We start from the raw sequence: 21,581 nt of genomic DNA, 5'->3' as shown, positions 1-21,581 counted from the left end.
CAACCATTGGACACACAACAAAGGTAAAAGTAGAGTACAATGATACCAAAATCAACAGTAAAAACCTCCACCTCAAGTCAACGTATAAAGAGCCACGGTGACTTTAGGGTGGTCAGATCAGGCATGTCATTCAAGAGACACTTCGTCACCACTAAATCTTCAAAAGCCAAGTTCCAACTCGACTGCGGGTTTCCAGCAGAAGGGCTGGATGTGTTGCATATTAGAATAAGCGACCGTTGACTCCACAGGTGCAGATTATCGTCTCTGCCGTGGTGTCAGATACGTCTACGAACGTTAAGGCCCGATGCAGGCCCTAGTGTGAGTAACACATCAGGTTGGACCTCATGACAGTCCTCTTGAGATTTGTTTATTTTTCTGCAGAAGCTAAAAGGCTGCCAGCTTCAGGAACCAGACAGCAGGCCGCCCCGTTGGCCACAACGGACGAGCTCCTCTGGAGCAGCTGGAGTTTGTTTCCCCGACCCTTCTCTCAGGGGTGAGGCGGGAGGAGGGTATCAGGGCGGGGCGCGGGGAGGCCTGACCCCTCAGTTCTCCAGGTTGGTCCTGAGCGGGCCGTGCCGGGACCTTTGCAGCCGCTGGTCGTGGCTGACGGCGCGGCGCGGGGCCGCAGGGGAGCATAGCGGCGGGGGATGGGTGGTGGAGGAGGAGGAGGACGACGAAGGGGACAGCTTGGAGGCCTCGCGCGCCATGGCCCGGCCGCGGCTCAGGGAGCGCCGGTCCTCCAAGGAGACCGCCGCTGCTACCGCCGCGGGGAGCGCGCTCAGCGGGCCCTCCAGGTGGGCCTCGCACACCTCCAGCAGGGACGCCACCTGGTCCCGCAGCAGGGCCGACTTGGACCTGCGCCCGGCCAGCTGGAAGAAGGCCTCCACGAACGCCTGCAGCCCCATGCCTGGGGAGGAGGGGTGGGGGGAGAGGAGCGGGTGAATGGGCGTGGTCAGCGCTCCAACGACAAACAGTTTGTAAATGGGAGTGGTTAGTGACTGTATGGGCGTGGTTAGTGATTATATGGGCGTGGTAAGCACACAAACTGTTTGTAAATGGAGATTTCTGCATGTAGGGGCATGGTGCATTGTTGCATTGTAAACGGGCGTGGTAGATGAGCATGGGAGATGGTAGGTTCACATGATGAGCACATGTGGGAGGTTCTTTTGGACTGTGTTTACCATGTGTCTGGGTGGGTGTTTGACCTGCTTCTCTGGAGTCCTGCGTGGATGCGGCCCAGCGCCGCGTGATGTCGATGTATAGGATGTCCACCGACGCCATGGGCAGGTTGGAGTTGCTCAGTTTGCAGCACCTGCACACAGAGACATCAGACATTAAAACATGTTGTCATCTTTAGCGATGAAAGCTGTTATAGATAACATTTGAAAGTTGTATAGGGAGAGAATATTCCATAATACTTCTCCAAAATTGAGAAGTGTTGCTTTTCACATGACAGGGATTCCCTGAACCAATCAGGAAAGAGATGCCCTGAATGGTCAGAAACTGTCCGGAAGTAGTCCAAAATCCAAAATATTCTAATAGAGTCAGGCTCACATCAACCAGTACAGATATGTTCACAGCACAGTTAACTCACCGAAAGCTGAAGGATTGCGATTGCATTTCTAACAAATTACACAATTGTAGCTCTTAAATCTTACAGCACCTTCAAGGGCAATTACGTAAGGGATAATGTTTTGAATGCCGGTCATTATCGGGAAAATGAGGCCCGACAGGGCAAACAATACACCGACGCGAAGCGGAGGTGTCTTACTTCGCCCTCAAGGGGCTTATTTTCGATAATGACCAGCGATGTTCAATACATTATCCCGCTTTTTACACGGCTACTTGCCAAAACGAAAAAATAACTTCACACGGTGTGTCTTTTTACAATGTATTTGTTTCCAGCATTCGTAGTGTTGATCAGCAGAGAAATGGTCCGCCAAAGACGTTGACGTCGCTTAGGAACCGAGTACGCTGGGGTTGATAAGTTACCGGACTACTTGCGGAATAATACCAAAGACGGCAAAAAATCCACTTTCCTTGACATCGGTCAATTATGCTTAGCAACGGTGAATTATCAAATAAAATTCACCGCCGGAAGTTGTGGAGAGCCCATGCAAGTGAACGGAGCGTTTCAACGGCGAAGAGCCGTGTAATAAAACAGTATAATTGTGCAGCATCCCTGTTTTAGAACAGCTTTTACCATTTAAACTTTATTTATTTTTACTTTACTTTACTTCACTTATTGAGATGAAGTATCTCTTTAACAAGAGAGACACAGAAACAACTTAACAGGACACAGAATAGCCATAAGATCAGACAAAACAAGGCTAGGTTTTGCTTTGTTTTCAGTTTGTAATTCAATAAAACAATTATATTAAAACTGTGAACTTTGGTCTCTTCATAGCTACAGTTTTCTGCAAATTTTATTTCAACATGAACACATATGAACCACTTTCAGGTAATGAGTTCAGGGACAAATCAAGAGTTTGAGCGGATAGATTCAAAGATTGTGCCTAAGCAATCAGAAAAACTGCAAACAATGTTTTGATTTATTTACTCTTTCGCGTTTTACCGCACCCTGGCTAGCTGCTAGCGAGCTCGCCGTTCAGTGTCCCCCAGTACCTGATGAAGGTGCGGAAGGCGGTGGGGCCCAGCCGCATGTTGCCCTTGATGCCCAGGAAGCGCAGGAAAAGCGTGGCGATGCGGTCCACCAGGCACAGGTACTGGAACTGCTTGGTGTACTTGGGGTAGACCTGCTTCAGGCACAGCGTGGGCAGGCCGTCCCCCGGCTCCTCCTCCGGGGCCTTGTCCGGGGGGCCGGCCTTCACCGTTATGACCGCGCCCTGCTGGGCCGCGCCACCGCCCCCTCCTGGAGGGGGTTGGCTGGGGGCCCGCAAGTGGAAAAGAGAAAGAGAAAACAAGCGAAAATACCGTTATTTGAAAGCGAATGGGATGATAATGGTGGTTAAAAGGGGAATATGAGTCGTGAATGTTTGGCGAATAACACTTCAAAACTCAATGTGCTTGTGCTTTTTACAACATTTCTAAGTACATTCCAAGCGCCTTTGTGGAATGAGTACATTTGGTTAACGTTGTTACGCGCCATCTTAGGCACACTATCTAAATCGGTTCTCAACATTGAACTTTTTTCCTGAAGTATTCCAGTTATTTTTTTGTATTAATTGCCATGTCATTATCTTTGGCAAACAGTGTTGCCTAAAAACATGTGCATGTGTGATAGCATGAGAAGAGGTGGCTCTATGCGCCCTGGAGGTAGGACTCGTAATTAGGAACCGGGAAAACAAACAGTGGATTCATTAGCTGCTGGCATGGCCCGCTGCTCAACTATGCCATCAGTGGTGCGCCATGCCGGGGAGGGGTGAGATCATCACCCCCACGGAGGAGGAAGAGGAGAAGAGGAGGAGAAGGTGAGTGGTTAATTCTATAGGTTTCTCAACGCACGGCCCTCAAGGCCAACCTGCAGCTTGCCTGCCTCACCTGCGTGGTTCTCCTTACAAACATAGAGCCGCAGATTAGGATGCTTGTAAATGTACACAAATACAAGCATCGAAACATTCCTAAAGATGTGCGAATCAATAGGTGACGAACCCCACCCAACAGATGATTTCACTTTAAGATCTAGTGTTTTTGAACTAGTGTTCTTGAGAACTTCTGTGTGGACAGGTTTCCTGATTGAGTGGCTTATCAGCACAGCACAATCAAAGTCTCTAAAAGGTTTATATAGCAGGGCTTTATACAGCACAGCCGTATGAAGAGTATACAGCAAGGGCTAATAAATGAGAGGGATTATTGGTGGTTTACGCTGATGGACAAGGAGCTCTAGTCATCCTTTGTAGTTCCTTTCTGGGTGGGAGTGTAATGAAGAACGTAGGTGAGGGTCAGACGCGAGCAGGTAACTGGATGAGACAGCTGGAGCTAAACATTTCAGGTGGGATTAATTGTCCTACCCCCATGCCCACATTCTATCTCGCAACTCCTCAATTCAATTATTCCTACAATGGCTGATCCAGCTTTGACATGAACGACCATTTTTTGAGCTGGTATCCACTGAAGTAAACTACTAGTCTATAAGGGAAATGGCATTTGATGTAGCACAGCAATCTTAAAATCATTCTCAGCAAATCACTTTAATTCAATATGTCCACGCTGATTATTCAGCAAAGAACTTCGCTTCATGAACAATGAAAATATTCTGACAGAACCATTACTTATCTTCATTTGATTTGCAGTGACTTTGAAAGATAATCCACTAATTCCATGTTTGCTTATATTCTTGTCAGTAAGCACGTAACATTACCTGTCACTAAGGTTGTGTTAAAGAGATGAATATACAAAAAGCACCCTGGTGAAAACACTGGCACTGGAGGTTTGAACAAACAATCATAGCTCTTTCAACACAGACTTCAATGGAGCAGGAGGAACCCACTGAGAGGCAGGCAGCTACAGGAAACACCGTATCCAAGTGGTACTTTAATGACACCTAGAGGTGGGATACGGTAATGCAGGAAAGGGATTACCGTGGAACGGAAATGATGCATTGCAGTGCACTATCTACTCATAAATAAAACTTATGCATTATTATTTATTTGATTCATGAATGTACTTTTCAGAACTCCAGATCTGCATAAACCTGAAATCGATAACCTATATAGAAGTGTGTGGCCGTATATACAAATATAAACAAAGTTAATTAACTGAACACACGAGATGAGGATTCACTCATTCTTCTACAGACTGTAGGGATTTCTGCACACGCGCACACACACACACACACACATGCTCGCGCACATTATCTCATCATACATCTATTCATTCCCACAGCCTCCGACTCACGCAGGGGGAATATAAAATTATAGGAAACACACAAAATGAAATCAATTAGCAAGTTCACCTGCCTCCAGGTGAGCTTTTCAAAGAGGTAGATCATGCTAAAAAGAGTTCCTGTTGGAGCAGAAGAAAAATCAAAGAGTCTAGCAGCTGATTTCTTCTTGATTTCCTAATTTACTTCAAGGCGCAGAGTCCCTCGTATGAACCCTCACAGAGAGCAACATAATCTCCAACATGATATAATAATCTAATATGATATAATGTGCTATAATCCTCAAGGATTACTCTGAGGCCCAGCAGGAGTGTTGATAAGGGGATTATGAGGACTTGTGTGAATGTCTTAAAGCCTTGTTTCAGGCAGAGCTTTCAAAACAGGTGCACAAACATGGGAACCAAATCCACCGGCACTGGAATATACGGTAATGGCTCCAAAAATTGTCAAAAACAATGTCATGTCCTCATTAAAAATAAAACACTTTTCCTAGTCACAGACGCTTTCCTTTTTCACACACACACACACACACACACACACACACACACACACACACACACACACCTTTTAGGCATTTTGCTCATAAATGAGTAAGCAGCGTGAATGGCACCCGAGAGCCGCACTCAATGTTTAATGGGATCAATCATCCCCACGCATGAGTCCTGGATCCTGCGCCCATTTAACAAGGCACTGACTCGTCAGGATCCATAACGTGGCAGTAACCCTTCAATGCTGAAAACAGCGAGGAAGAAATCAAAAGTAAATACTGTCATGCCTCATCACTCAGAGAAGAAAGCAATTACAGCAGGATCAAGGAGAATATGGGCACTGGGGAGCCCAGGGCCGACACCGAGGGGGACTATAATGAAGTGTGTGGCCTAGCTGTAGCTGGTGTGCATGACAACGGGTGTTTTCTCCTCAGATATGAGTTGACTGTGACAACAAGGTGCCTTTCAAATAAAGTCACAGCACAATGTCCCGTTGTCCTGCAATCTGGGGACATCCATGTCCTGTCAGACAGTTGCAACACACGACAGTAGTTTGCCTTTAAGCTGAACAAGACAAGCTTGTCTGCAGAACTGATGAGACATTGCTTTTAAAACCACATCTGGATCTTGCCTTCTTGTAACATCTCAGTGCGCTAGTGGCACCGTGTGTTCAGAGGGTAGGCGTGTGTGGACAGGACGGCTTTCAGAAAGATTGCGTCTGTGATGCTGCAGGCCGAAAGGCAGGCTATTTTGTATCTGTGGATTTTAATAAGCAGATACATCCGTGCTGTTTGTTGTGACATCTTAACAACAATAACATTGTAAATGTTATGCTTGCTTGGCCATCTGCTGCTGAAGACGTTCACATGAGGCTGGATAGCACATGTGAACCCTCAAACTGAACTGCTGCTATCGCTTCCAAATGAGGAGACGTCGCATTCCCTTCAGCCCACGCTTACCCCAGCACCAGATGCTACATCTCAAACTTTTAACGGCTTATATAATAGTTATAATTGCTCATAAATAATAGTTATGGTTTAATATTCATTTGATTCATGAATGTACTTTTCAAAACTCCAGATGCCCATAAACCTGAAAGCGATAACGAAGGCGTCCATAAACCAAAACATCTTTACAACACAAGCTCACCAGCTCAAGATACGCATGTCTGTGCAATCACCGTGAAGGCCAGTTAATCACTGAGACTGACCACAGCCCATTATTCTGAAACTCAGAATCCATGGAGGCAGACTTTACATACGCAGGTAATAATAATAATAATCCCCCCGGACAGTGGACAAGTCATTCACAATGAATAATGATTTCAGGTAATATGCGGGGGATTATGTCTAGACATTAATATGAGGAGAGGGATGTAGAGTTATTATCCCAAAGGAATTTCCGCTCACTGGCAAAAACAGATCCCAAACGAGATGGAGCAAGGATAGAGAGAGAGAGAGAGAGAGAGAGAGAGGGAGGGAGAGAGATGCAGAGAGGATGCAGAGAGAGAAACAGATGCAGAGAGAGAGAGATGCAGAGATAGCGAGCGAGATGCAGAGAGGGAGAGATGCAGAGAGAGAGAGAGATGCAGAGAGAGAGCGAGAGAGATGCAGAGAGGGAGACATGCAGAGAGAAAGATGCAGAGAGAGAGAGAGAGATGCAGAAAGAGAAAGAGAGAAAGAGAATGACAGAGAGAGAGAAAGAGTGAATGACACAGAAAGAGAGAGAGAAAGAATGACAAGAGAGAGAGCGAGAGAGAGACATGCAGAGAGAGATGCAGAGAGAGAGCGAGAGTGATGCAGACAGAGAGAGAGAGAGAGAGATTCAGAGAGAGAGAAAGACAGAGAGAGAGGTTCATACTTATTATTATAATATATACAGTGGGGCAAAAAAGTATTTAGTCAGCCACCAATTGTGCAAGTTCTCCCACTTAAAAAGATGAGAGAGGCCTGTAATTTTCATCATAGGTATACCTCAGCTATGAGAGACAAAATGAAAAAGAAAATCTAGAAAATCACATTGTCTGAGTTTTAAAGAATTTATTTGCAAATTATGGTGGAAAATAAGTATTTGGTCAATAACAAAAGGTCATCTCAATACTTTGTTACATGCCCTTTGTTGGCAATGACAGAGGTCAAACGTTTTCTGTAAGTCTTTACAAGGTTTTCACACACTGCTGCTGGTATTTTGGCCCATTCCTCCATGCAGATCTCCTCTAGAGCAGTGATGTTTTTGGGCCTTTGCTGGGCAACACAGACTTTCAACTCCCTCCAAAGATTTTCTATGGGGTTGAGATCTGGAGACTGGCTAGGCCACTCCAGGACCTTGAAATGCTTCTTAAGAAGCCACTCCTTCGTTGCCCGGGCGGTGTGTTTGGGGTCATTGTCATGCTGAAAGACCCAGCCACGTTTCATCTTCAGTGCCCTTGCTGATGGAAGGAGGTTTTCACTCAAAATCTCACGATACATGGCCCCATTCATTCTTTCCGTCACACGGATCAGACGTCCTGGTCCCTTGGCAGAAAAACAGCCCCAAAGCATGATGTTTCCACCCCCATGCTTCACTGTAGGTATGGTGTTCTTTGGATGCAACTCAGCATTCTTTCTCCTCCAAACACGACGAGTTGAGTTTTTACCAAAAAGTTCTATTTTGGTTTCATCTGACCATATGACATTCTCCCAATCCTGTTCTGTTTCATCCAAATGCTCTCTAGCAAACTTCAAACGGGCCCGGACATGCACTGGCTTTAGCAGGGGGACACGTCTGGCACTGCAGGATTTGAGTCCCTGGCGGCGTAGTGTGTTAGTGATGGTAGCCTTTGTTACTTTGGTCCCAGCTCTCTGGAGGTCATTCACTAGGTCCCCCCGTGTGGTTCTGGGATTTTTGTTCACCGTTCTTGTGATCATTTTGACCCCACAGGGTGAGATCTTGCGTGGAGCCCCAGATCGAGGGAGATTATCAGTGGTCTTGTATGCATTCCATCTCCTAATAATTGCTCCCACAGTTGATTTCTTCACACCAAGCTGCTTACCTATTGCAGATTCAGACTTCCCAGCCTGGTGCAGGTCTACAATTGTGTTTCTGGTGTCCTTTGACAGCTCTTTGGTCTTGGTCATAGTGGAGTTTGGAGTGTGACTGTTTGAGGTTGTGGACAGGTGTCTTTTATACTGATAAGGAGTTCAAACAGGTGCCATTAATACAGGTAACAAGTGGAGGACAGAGGAGCCTCTTAAAGAAGAAGTTACAGGTCTGTGACAGCCAGAAATCTTGCTGGTTTGTAGGTGACCAAATACTTATTTTCCACCATAATTTGCAAATAAATTCTTAAAAAATCAGACAATGTGATTTTCTGGATTTTTTTTTTCTCATTTTGTCTCTCATAGCTGAGGTTTACCTATGATGAAAATTACAGGCCTCTCTCGTCTTTTTAAGTGGGAGAACTTGCACAATTGGTGGCTGACTAAATACTTTTTTGCCCCACTGTACCTTACCTTTTTACTTTTTATTTTATAACACTGTTTATGTTATTGTTCACCTGCTTTGGCAATGCAAATGTATATTTCTCATGCCAATAAAGCTTTTTTGAATTGAAATTGAATTGAATTGAATTTAAATGGAGAGAGAGAGAGAGAGAGAGTGATGCAGACAGAGAGAGAGAGATGCAGAGAGAGATAAAGAGAGAGAGAGAATGACACAGAGAGAGAGAGAGAGAATAACAGAGAGAGAGAGAGAGAGAGAGAGAGAGAGAGAGAGAAAGAGAGAGAGAGAGAGAAAATAACAGTTGCGGTGTTGTTGGTGTGAGGGGCATCTTAGTGGGCCGGTCAACCTGTGAGCGTGGGCAAAACCGGCAGAACAGTGTGCGTTTTAATCACAGCTGAGCTATAATTACATTCAAATCAACACCATTATGAGCTGGTGCTGCTAGATTCTTGAGTCAAGGCGTGCTAATGGTAAAGGAAAAATATAAGGATAAAGACACACACTTCATGTGTTTTTTGAAACACTATGCCTGTATGTGTGTGTGCACGTGCATGCGGAGGTGTGCGTAGGTGTGTGTGTTTGTGTGCGTGCATATATATATATGTATGTATGTAAAACCACACAGTACGGATGCACTACAGCGCGACCCCTGACCTTACCCGTGTTTGTTTAGGCCAGGGTCCATCAGCCTCAGCGTGTCCCTGATTACACACACTTTGACATCTTCGTCCACCGGACTGGAAACATACTCAAACACCCCTGGGGCAACCTACAACCAACCACACACACACACACACACACACACACACACACACACACACACACACACACACACACACACACACACAGTATGAGGATGGTCGTTACGTTCACTGCTAAGACAATAAAATGAGAGTGAACTGATGAGCCAGAATGTCTCACCTCCTGTTCGTGCTCTATCCTCATGCTGGGGTTGGAGTTGACCTCCAGCAGAACCGGCTTGAGGTTCTTGGTCAGCAGAATGTCAAACCCCAATATCTAAGACACAGACAAGACATGCAAGCTTAGCTCTCAGAAAGTCTCAGTCTATCCTGCAACAAGCATATAGAGGTTACTTTTCGTGTTCCTTCTTACTAGAAAGGGCCGTGTGGAGAACATTCGATTATCCACTATATGCTGTAAAAGTATAAAAGTACATACCTAGTACATTGTAGTAAGAGGGTGCAAGAGCAAGAAAACATATGAATTGCCAATCATATGTCTAGATTTTCTACCAAACAAAGATACTGAACATACAAGACAGCAAGACAAAGACAAACTCACTCAGACAAAGAAAACCCAAACTCACACACGAGGAAAACCGAATTAAATACTATTTGGTTGTTTCACAGCACACACTTATAGGGGCTGCAGTGTCATCAGTTAGAAATGTCAACGCCATCCGTCAGCTGTTAGTGTGTGAGAGCTGTTAGGGAGTGAGAGCTGTTAGTTGCGCTGTGAGAATATCCACTTTGAGTTGCCTGCCTGTGAGCCAATTTCAAAGATTTCTGACGGTTCCTGGCTGATTTAAGACCAGTCTCCTCTGTGATGGGTTCAGGGGAATACATCATGGCTGTCAATCACAGGTGTGTGAAATGCATCACTTTTCACCAGCGAGAGAAGGGGAGGGAGGGAGGAAGGGAGGGAGAGAGGGCAAAGGGGAGGAAGAAGGGAGGGAGCTGAGCGAGAGGGAACTTTTGGTTGTTTTAGTTTCAAAATCCTTTTTATGCGCCATTTTTGCATGAGGGGCTGGTTTACACCGCAGACCTGGACGCCCCACCTGGAAGCAGGTGGGTCCGGGCTTGCCGGGCGGGATGTCTGCCTGGTAGTGGACCTTGAGCTCCGGCACCAGGGCGATCACCGTCTTGATGACCAGCGAGATGACGTCTGACCACACCTTCTTGATGTCCACGCCCTTGGAGGCCAGGCGGTAGAGCACGCTGGAGAAGGTACGTTTGCTGCCCGTGCTCTGGCTGTCCGAGTGAACAAAGTTGTCGCTCTGCACGTTCAGAGAGTAGTTGGTGAGGTGCATGAACACGTGGCTCAGGTTCTTCTGGTTGGGCTCCTGTGGAGGGGACACACAAACACTTAGGAGACAGAGGGAAAAGCGTCCAACTCCTGTTTCCCTTCAAACCGTGGGTCCAGGATTTGCGTTTTCCTACTTCCTAATCCTATTTTCACAAATCACGCGTATAAAGCGGTACTTTTTATCTTCAAATAAGTTTCGAATGAGGTGGAAATCAGGTGATTATTGATCCGTTTGCCCTGATAAACATTGAAGAAAAATAAATATTCATCAGACATGAACGAAGGAATGACATTATCCTCTGTCCAGGATAACCAAACGATCCCAGATTGAATTGTGCTCCATGGTGTTCTCATGGAAGCGGCTTCTATTTTTGTAATCCTGTGATTCCCTGTGAATCACGTCCTGCCGTCCGCGCTGTGTGCCTGTGAGCGGGTCAACGTTGTACCTGGTGGGGCTCGGTGCAGAAGGGGACCAGCGTCGTACCTGGTAGTGCTCGGTGCAGAAGGGGACCAGCGTCGTACCTGGTAGGGCTCGGTACAGAAGGGGACCAGCGTCGTACCTGGTAGGGCTCGGTACAGAAGGGGACCAGCGTCGTACCTGGTAGGGCTCGGTGCAGAAGGGGACCAGCGTCGTACCTGGTAGGGCTCGGTGCAGAAGCGGGTCAGGCCCTCCTTGGCGATGTAGATCTGTAGCGGCTCCAGGGCCTTCACCAGCACATACAGCCGGATGTCGAACTTGAGCTTGTCGATGAGCAGGGGCCTCTGGACATACTCCTGCACCACCGCCTGCCTGGCCTGGGAGCCCGCCGCCAGCCGCACCTCGCTGGCCTCACGGATCAGGTAGATGCCCTCGCCCTGGGAGCCGCTGTCCGGCTTCACGATGAAGGTGCGGTGGGCCGCCGCGTCGCTGTCCTTCAGCCCGCGGATCTGGGGGAGGGGAGGGGGGTAGAGGGGAGAGGTGAACCCCCGATTAATGGAGGTGGATGATGTGGAAGTTGACATGAAAAATATGGTATTGTTGGAAAGAAATGTTTGGGAATATTAAAAAATTACTGCAAATAACATTTCTGAAATAATGAAGGAACATGCAAAAGTTAGAAAAAAAAAAATCAGTATATCTAAAATAATAAACTATAAGCTTTGACCAAGCACTGATGTTTAGCACACATGACAAATATAAAGAAATGCAGAAAACATTTAGATTATTTATTTTCATACGGCCATCCAGATTGCCTTAGAGGCCTCAGAGATTAAAGCCTGCCTTTCAATTAAAGTACTCTTTACATTCAATCAAACCCTCATCTACTCCATTTAATTCCTCATTAACTCTGATAGTGCGAGACAATAAAAAAAAAAGGGTTGTTGTCTAGTAAGGTTAATATGCAACTTGTATTCTAGAAAGCCTGCAGTATGTAAAAGATGGGACAAATTAGTGTCTCAGTATGCAGGATTGAAAAGAGGATGAAGGCAGCTGGGTGGTTAGAAGTCTGGCTCGATTCCAACATGTGGACATTTGCTACAATTCCCATCACCTCTCTCAGTGCACTTTACTGTCCATCTTCACTCTAATGTCCATAAAAAGCTAAATAAATAACCCAAAAATAAAAATATATAATAAAATTGGATGCCCATGTTTAAAGGGAAGAACGTAGGATTTTGACAAGCAAAAATTGCTTCAAAATTGCATTATATGAGGAGGTTTTAATTTAACTTTGAAAATTAGACCTTTTCAAGAATCTGTGTTGCATCCCAGGTCAAATATAATGGAGATGAGCCCACAGGCTGTTCTCCATTATATTTGACCTGGGACATTTCTCTTTCTAAACTCTGAGCTCGCACTGCAGTGCTCTGAATGATTGAGCTCCAGCAGGCTGCAGTTCACTCACCGGCCAAAGCGGGTTAGTAATGAGAAGGTATTTCATGATTCTAACACCTAGTACCTTTAATCAATTAAGTAAAAACAACAGTCCGACACGCAGTCCTTACTCAACAGAAATGAGTATGTCCTTGGGGCTAATCCGAAGAGGAAGGGCTTCGTGAAGTTTGGCACAAGCCTCATGAGCCATTTACTTGCACGAGATGACCTACAGTTTTAAAGCCATCAGAATCTTCCATACGTGGCTTCTATAGGCCGACCTTTCCACTTTCTGCCTACCCAAGCTATTTCTGTATTAAGTGCTCTCCCTTGCCAGACAATCCAGCTCTATAAGAGACCTGAAACCCTATGAGATGCGAAGGGATGACTAAGCTTTTGTTTCTGGTTTCACCGGCACAGTTCTCATGACTGCTGCGGTGTATCCGGGCAGTGTATACGTCAATCAGCATTAACAGCTGCTCTGTACATCTAACCTGCTTATCCTGAACCCAACGTTGTAGCTAGGTGTTGGGATATAACAGGCAGCCTCTGCAGCGCTGCGACTTAGAGACCATGGCTTGAGATGAGTATCAAGTGATGTACGTATCAACACCACACAGAACAGTACGCAGAAGGGGACGCCAATGTCTAATGTGGACACCATAATAACAACCATAATGAATAAAAATGTGCTTAAACTGCTAAGTTTGTGGCTTGTGAGTTTGTGGCTTCGACCTCCGACGTCTGCACCCCACCTGCAGACATCCTGCAGATACCTCACTCCTACCCCTTCGTTAGCATCTGCTTCATGAAAACATTCAGTTTTTACTGAATGTTTGCTTCCTAGTGAAGGAAAATCTTTCACATTGAAGCATCATCGAGCCGGCCACAATTGTCTATCCAAATAACCAGACGTTGTTTTTGTATTCGGTATGTATAATTATAACATTATAGAGAGCTTTGCAGCGATGAATATTGAAGAACAAATTTTTTTCCTCACGAAAGCAGCGTTTCGCTAGTCTCTTATAAAAGGGCTCTTCAACATCAGCGGGTCCGCTGAACCAGTAATTGGGGCTAAAATTAGCCACTGGTTGACATCAAGAGGCTTTTTTGGCCCTCTGTCATGTCAGAGGGAGAGAGGAGCTTACACTCAAACAGGAAAGGCCTCCAGAGCGACCATATATGGAGTAGTTCCCACTACTCTATTGGAGGACAAAGACAGCGGCGGAGGATCACATGAGAGGAACAGGCTGAGAATATAAGGAAAGACTGTCATTTTGAAGAGCAAGATGTTCTAGATCACACCACAGGGCTCCACCTATACACCGACCAGATAAGTAATAGTAGTAGTAAATAAGGAATTGAATGTGCCAACACTCACTATCAGTGAAGTACAATTCCCTATTGCTCACTTAAATATGGCAATCTATGACACTTAAACTTGTGTTTGGACCCTTTAGAACTTAATAAGAACATACAGATGACAAGGCTAGTACCTAGATGGTTTCGAAGAGTTTTAATGGTGATGCCCTATGGAGACGAGACTAGGGCAGTTCCCATATTTGAATATCAATCCCTGGTTGAAAAGCACACACACACACACACACACACACACACACACACACACACACACACATACACACACACACACACACACACACACACACACACGCACACGTACACACACAGAGCATGGAAATCTATTATGTTGCACCACAGGGCAATTTAAATCCCAATAGTATAAAATGGCAGGGAGGCGTTGTCTGCCTGTAAAGGCCCATTCTGGTTCTGGTTGGGTCCGAATTTGGCTGCGAGCGCTTGCTCACCTGAGCAGAGAACTGCTGGTACTCGTCAGGGAGGATCCAGGAGCGGGGGTAGAAGTTGTACTCCTCAGGAAACAGTTCGTGCATGGTGCGCAGCGCCCTGCTCAGGTTTATCTTCTTCAGCATCTCTATCATCCCTGCAGGCAACCGGTAGAATATGGCATCGCTCTTAAAGGGTCGGTCACTGATTTAACACACTGCCGTTGGGGAAGTAGGAAAGAGTGCTCCGCTACTTTACCTTTTTAGTCAAAGGAATGTCCCTTATGTTCCATGATGTGCAATATCATCCAACTAATCTTAACTTCACTCCTTATTCAGGTGGAATCGGGCCTAAACAACATCTAAACCAAGCCATTGTTGTAGTTTTATGTAGAAACTGACATGACTCTACCTGGAAACTTGTTGACCTGTCCGGACACGATGTGGTCGTTGTCGTGGAAGGACGTCCCATGCCAGTAGATATCACAGGCGGCCCGGCGGCCCAGGGAAAACTGCCCAGAGAGGGAGAGATTAGTCTGATCAGTTCTCACAAGTCAAATCAACAGTAGTATTTGTCTGCTTCAAATCATCTATCATCGTAACCCATCTTTATGCTGATCGGAAATGATGCTCAGATTTCAACTGAAACTGAGAGAAAGAAAAAAGGTGACTTCTTGGTTTGCTGATGACAAAACATAAACACGCTGCAAGTGGACATCAATAGGTTTGTTGAATGATAAAGCTAGGTACAAAAAAAAAAAACATACTGTTATATATAATAATAACAAATGAAAATTTGAGTTGAAATTATTATGGAAATTATAGTCAAAAATATGAATCATTCTAGAGTGTTTGTCCTTTTACTGTTCCCAATGCATCAGTAATCCTACTTGGGAGAAATCAGGCAGTGAGTGTGTTTTCCAATAATGAGCCATGAAGAGTAGGAAGGAGAAGAAGATGTAGTGGCATTGTTAAAGGATTAGCAAGCACTGCATGCTGCCGCCATTAGCAACCTGAATGTGAGGGAAAATCCATTGTGTGTGTACGGTTTACCAAGGTAATAAAGGGCAATGCTTGAAAACAATAAGTTACACAAAATATGTTTTCAAGCATTTTTTTTTTACTTTACTTTAATGCCAAATACAGAGCAGAACAACAAGTATACAAACCGAATTGTGCCGTTTACAAATATGTTTGAATAGATGCATTTCAAAATAGTATATAGCATTGTTTAGCATTGTGTAATTTAAATGTAATGGCAAAGCTTTGCACACTCAAAACAAATTTGTTTCCTCTTGACATTTGAACTGCCACCTTTGTTGATTGAATAAGAAACCTTTGTAGCCAAAAGAAGAGGCTATGCTCTTGTGGAACACAACCCAAGAGTAATGCAACATATCTAATGAAATCCTGCAATATGTTCCCCACAATCTGAAACCAAAGGTGTCCTTTTTGAAAGCCAAATTCTGAAAATGTGCTCTGAGGAAGCTGTATTATATCATTTTGAGAACAAAACAAAGTGGTTGTTATTTGTGTACAACATGGTATCAGGGTACACAATGGTGGAACACCATATTATGAATGACTTAATAAGAATACTAAGGGCAGCATGTTTAGATTGCACTGTAGTGTTATTATTTGAATAAAGATTGTAACGTTTTTGTTTTTGTCAGTTATCATACACTTTTAAGTATAGCTCTCTAAGCGACGCCTACCAGTAGGCTACAGGGTTTTAACCCTATAGACTTTTCGTCAGAGTCAAACACCTTAGCCGTTCAGTCAGCCACCATTCATTAATGTGAGCCAGTGTAAAAGGGAAACCCTGACACAGAGCCAAGACGGCTATGAATACCACTCCCAGGAGGCCATGTACAACTAATCTGATGAGGGATGTAGGTCAAATTAATTTGGTACCATCCAGAGATAAGAGCAACCCTCCCAAATGTATACAAAGGCCCCACTGAATGGCAACCCCACATATGGTACAATCAATAAATACCTTGATTTGATCGGATGAACCGTGCGTAATTGACCTGACTTATCTTGCATAAAACTATCTTTCTTTTTGGTTTCATCCATTTGAAAATAAAAGTTAAACAGACGAATGAGCTCTTTAAGACATTATTGGCTGTCATGATAGGCATTCTCAAAATAAGGTGTTTCTGACTGATACCACTCATGGAGGTTAAACTACCTAAAGATATGTTGCATTCAAATACCAAGACCTATTGGTCACTGGTTAATGTACGTGTGACTTGTTTCTCTAATGCTCTAAAGAAGACTAAAAGTCTATTGGATTAGAAGGGTTTACATCTAATCATTTAACCACGGATACCATATGCTGCCCAACAGTTGGCAGCAGCCATTGCACACGCAAGGCTAAAGATAATGTGAAAAAGCCTTCACGTTATCGTATGTCACATATGTATGGCTTGTAAGCCATTTGAGACTGTAAATGTGTGATTGAGGGCTGTGCAAATCGAATTGAATTGAATTTGCATATGCAAACAAAGTATGTGTGACAATTGCATCTTCATCCTCTTCACCCTTCAAAAGACACATTCAAATTAAACTGGGCCAGCAACATATTACACCACCTGTTGAGAGCATTGTTGTCTGTGTAGATTAGAGTAATACCAAGATTCTCTATGAGTACCTAAGAACTAACTCGAGTTTCAAACTGACAAGCTCGGCCATTAGGCGTGAATGGCTGAAAGGATAATCTGCAAGTTTGACATAGGATCAGTCCAACTTCTGTGTTAGGGTTTAAATTCAATCATGCTGAGGGATATCAGGGCAATGTATACGTTTGCAGCAGTGTGTGTGCGTGTGTGCGTGCGTGCGTGCGTGTGTGTGCGCGTGCTTGCTAGAGATACCAGATCTTCTGCTATTGTAAGGTTTATAGTGTTACTGAGTAGTCAACAGTAAAGAAAAAACATAATGAAGTCCACAGAGACAATAGGCCACTGGGCCATAGTAGGTACTAAATGCATCACGTTCAAACTTCTCTGGGACAGGCCAGATGGTGCTCAACTCACAGAGCAGGGCAGCCCATATCAATTAGCCCACTTATAAATGATTAAGGCAAACTTTCAGGGACGCTGCTGTAATTGTATACCTTATGCGTTTCAAGCAACATTGTTATAAGTGACGGTGGCTTCTCAAATGATGGCCCATGTCCACTCACGTCTTGTGAATCATTCATGGGTAAAATGGTTAGCATTCAAAAACAGTGTATGATCATGAGTAGGCCTTTATTTAGATAAATGGCCTATTAATAACTCACTAACACCCAGTGGCATTAATGTTGCACTACTAGTGTCAAACTGTAAGGTTTGGTGGACTTATTATCCCATGCAGGCCCAAACACACTTCTTCAATAATACTTCAATTTACTTTATTACTGGTTTGCAGTATTGGACAGGACAGTACAGTAGCAGGCAATTAAAACCAATTAAACGGTGCCCATACACATACCTCTTTCCATTTAAGTTGCTTGATACTCATTTTCAGAGCCTCCAGTGATGTTTTTGCTTTGGATGTATCCACCGTCACTGGCTTCTTCTTCCGTTGATGCTTGTTTCCAGGTTCATGCCGATCTCTGGGCCGACGCTGGGTCAAACCACCGTTCGAGTTGCCATTCGTCTCCTGCTTTCCCTGCATCACTCTACCAGCACATTTGACTTGCAGCACTTTCTCACCTCGCAACCGGTTAAGGTGCTTACCAACATGGGTAGAAATCGCATAGCCAATATCAGTATTTACTTTTCCCTCAATATCATCTCTGCCCATTTTGCTACGATTCCTAGCCTTGTCCTTGCTTGCGAGGGGCGTCCCTGAGTCTTGTACCCCGGCGGCGGAGGGGACACAAGAGGGCACAGGAGGCGAGAGGCTGGCGGCCGGGGAGGTACCGAGCACCAGCTCCTCGGTAACCACAACATTGTCCTTGTCTCCACTAGATGCTGTCGTATGGTCAGGCTCAACCTTCCCAGCATGTTCGCTCATTCTAAAAATAAATGGACTGACACTGTTAAGCAATACAAGATTACAACTCGCCGCAGTAACCCGGAACCAGCAAGCCACCCACCGCTATCCTATACATGGATACCCGCTCTGCATCGCATCGACGGGGCAGGGCTCGACACAGCAACCCGCGGCTTCACTGGAACTAGTATACTCCATTATAACTGCAACTATACCTCATGACCTGGTCTGCTGCTGCTACTTCTGTGTGCTGCCAGTTGCCATCGCTAGCCAAACCAATACAACGAAAAAACCAACGACCAGTAGCTGGTTGTCAACATCCCTGACCGCTGCCGGGTGGTGGTCCTGCCGGGGAAAGCGACACTTTAGCCGACCTCACAACCGTCTTCCCCGGCCCGATGCGTTTCCAGTTCTACGATGGCCTTTTCAAAGTTATATACATTATTCCACACCATTTGGCCACATTTTATATCTCATGGGAGACCGAGAGAATAAATGAGTTCAATTTTGAGAGGTTGTCTCTCCCCCGTTATGAGTGATATCGTGGAGAAACACACGGTATCGCTGGTAGACGATTCCGTTGGTGGAGCGTTGACTTCGGTTGAGTTTGGTCCGTCGCGCCGCCTCCGTCAGAAACAGCAACATGACTTAAAGGGGGATACGGTCACAGATCGTGGCATCCCAGTGAGAGGCTACCGAGGCTCTCGGGGGCGAGCGTGGTATCCCAGTGAACGGCTTCCGAGGCTCGCGGGAGCGAGCATTGGTTGCCGTTCACTGGGATGCCACGTTCTGTGACCGTATCCCCCTTTTCATAACTGAAGGAGAGTTGTTTAGTTCAGGTTCACAGCCTGTATTTAACGACGGTCTAGCAATAATTTCCTCTAGTATATATGGCCTGGAGTACGTTGGTGTACACCACGCTAGATAATAGAAACATGATGAATGCTAAGGGTGGGCATACATTAACGTGCTACAGATGTTGACCTCTAATCACACATATTAATATATTATTTATTTACTAAATCTACATTGATATTGGCTTGTATTTCTTTCTCTATTTTTCTCTCACTTGGCTGTCGTAGAAAAACAAATGTACCCTCTCGGACTTTCATAAAGTATTTAGTTAGGCTATTTGCTGAGAAATCTGTTACATAAACAAGACATAGATGTTTCATATTACAACTCCATCGCCAGTTCCCATGGTGACTGAATGTGTGCTTCGTAGCGCGCTGTCAGCACTTGGTAACATCTGGAGAAGAGCCCAGTACATCAGGATATGTTTTATTTGCATATGTGTGATGACCGTCGTCTACAATAGTCTACTATACCGGGTTGGACAAGTTGTTGACTAATGCGACTAACCTGGTTTAACGGCCAGAGGGAGATTTCAGTGTTCAGTACAGGTGAATTTGATCTGGGTAGGACTCCTGCAGCCTACAACAGCATAGACACAGGGAGAAATAGGCCTGTGAAGTTAAATCCACGGAAAATACCAGATCACTTTGAACGAGAAGTAATGACCCAGCTAGGACAAATGCAGGTGACAGCAAATAGTATGTTCCTCTCAGAGCCCTTGGGCGGCTGCATTAGTCATGGTACGGTAAAGGGATGGGGGTCTTAATGAGTTTACCGTAAAGAATGCCTAGCCCCTTCCTAGAATAGATGATTTGCTTTCTGCAAGTAGGGCCTGTTTGAACATTACAGTCTTCGGACGGCCGCATAGGAGATCCTACACCTCCATCAAGGGCACAGACTCTGACTTCTCAATAGAAGACCGTACCCTTGCCTCGTTCACGGGCTGGAACCGAGATGCACTCTTCAACACTTTTTTCAAAGGCCTTTCTGAAGAGATTAAAGACTAGCTTATTCCCCGTGGCCTGCCTACTTCGTTTGACGACCGTCAACACGGATGTGGCCATCCGTGTTGACACTAGGCTGAGGCAGCAGCGCAGATTGAGGGATTCACTCAACACCCAGCGTACTGATCACCGCTCATCTTTCTTTCTCTGGCTCCCATTGGGTCAAGATGGCCTGGCTCACCAGCCCAACCTGAGCCGATGCAGATCGACCGGACTGAGAGAGCCAGCTGAGAGAAAGAGGAGGTTGGATTCTAAAGCCTGTCTTTACTGTGGTCACCAAGTTCACTTCTTGCTCACTTGTCCAAAAGACATTGCTCACAAGTGAGACGGAGAGTTGTGGTGAGCAAAATTCCCTTAAATATCTCCCCAACCCTCCGGACTATTCTGAGAGCCAGTGTGATGTGGAGGAGTCGTCAGCATACCACATCTGTGCTCATTGACTCTGGTGCAGAGGAAAGTTGTATCGATGCGTCCATGGCTATCAAGTGGGGAGTTCCGGTCACCTCCCTGCAAGCCCCCCTGAACGCCTCCGCACGGAATGGGAAGGCAGGGGATGACTCATCTCTGCATGCAGGGCCCGTGCAACAGCCATTCAAGGACCCGCAACGGATAAGCAGGGAATTGGCCTGCAGCAGGGGACGCGCCTGCAGAAGGGGATGCATCCGCAAGTCCTGTGGCACCTGTTGTCCCAGGACCTGCACCAGATAACCGGGCTACGGCTACTGCGGGACAGGGACGGCCCCTGATACGACATATCCAAAATTGACCCTGAGCAAGCGGATCTTAGCCGAGTTCAAAGATAAGGAGACCCCCCCCCCCCCCCCCCCCCAAGTGGTACAGTGACTTTGAGGACATTGGATGCGTGGACGATATCCACGTTAAAGGGGTTAAGTATGATGAGGGGTAGTGTGATGAACGGAGTCTACTACTGGGGAGTAAGAAGTTATTGAATAATGTGACGCCGTTGAACACCTGGTTAAACGGCGATAGGGAGGTTGATAAGTGAGGGCTGGGGAAATTTGTGAGGCGTGAACAAGGAAGACGCTCCGTGTGGTGAAGGGGGCTGATATGACCGCAGACGCTGATGGAGGGGGAGGCACCAGAATTTGGGACAGGAGACAGGAGCGATGTGAGTGGACATCAGGTGTACGGACCTGTAAAACTCACTGCCCCTCCCTCCCTGATCCACACTCCTGGTTAAGTGCTCTTCTGCCTTTTACAGAC

At 45.6% G+C, this 21,581-nt stretch overlaps 1 protein-coding gene across 2 annotated transcripts; it reads right to left on the bottom strand.

Moving 5' to 3' along the window:
- Nucleotides 1–456: 456 nt before the first annotated feature.
- Nucleotides 457–18,519, bottom strand: ttll11 (tubulin tyrosine ligase-like family, member 11; the record flags this gene model as incomplete). 2 transcript variants are annotated; one of them, XM_079734779.1, is made up of 10 exons in its annotated part: nucleotides 457–907; nucleotides 1,182–1,312; nucleotides 2,626–2,886; nucleotides 9,471–9,580; nucleotides 9,733–9,828; nucleotides 10,610–10,894; nucleotides 11,494–11,784; nucleotides 14,539–14,672; nucleotides 14,927–15,026; nucleotides 17,992–18,519. In XM_079734779.1, the coding sequence occupies 10 exons, from the start codon at nucleotides 18,517–18,519 to the stop codon at nucleotides 543–545; spliced, it is 2,301 nt and encodes a 766-aa protein (XP_079590905.1). In that variant the 3' UTR covers nucleotides 457–542. The 2 variants fall into 2 exon arrangements, with proteins under 2 accessions (XP_079590905.1, XP_079590906.1); XM_079734780.1 differs by having other exon boundaries at nucleotides 1,206–1,312; nucleotides 17,992–18,357.
- Nucleotides 18,520–21,581: the final 3,062 nt, after the last annotated feature.

The sequence above is a fragment of the Pollachius pollachius genome, assembly GCF_949987615.1.
Source record: "Pollachius pollachius genome assembly, chromosome: 4".
Lineage (NCBI taxonomy): Eukaryota > Metazoa > Chordata > Actinopteri > Gadiformes > Gadidae > Pollachius > Pollachius pollachius.
Note: the sequence above shows the minus strand (reverse complement) of the source record. Positions and strands in the feature narration are given on the sequence as shown.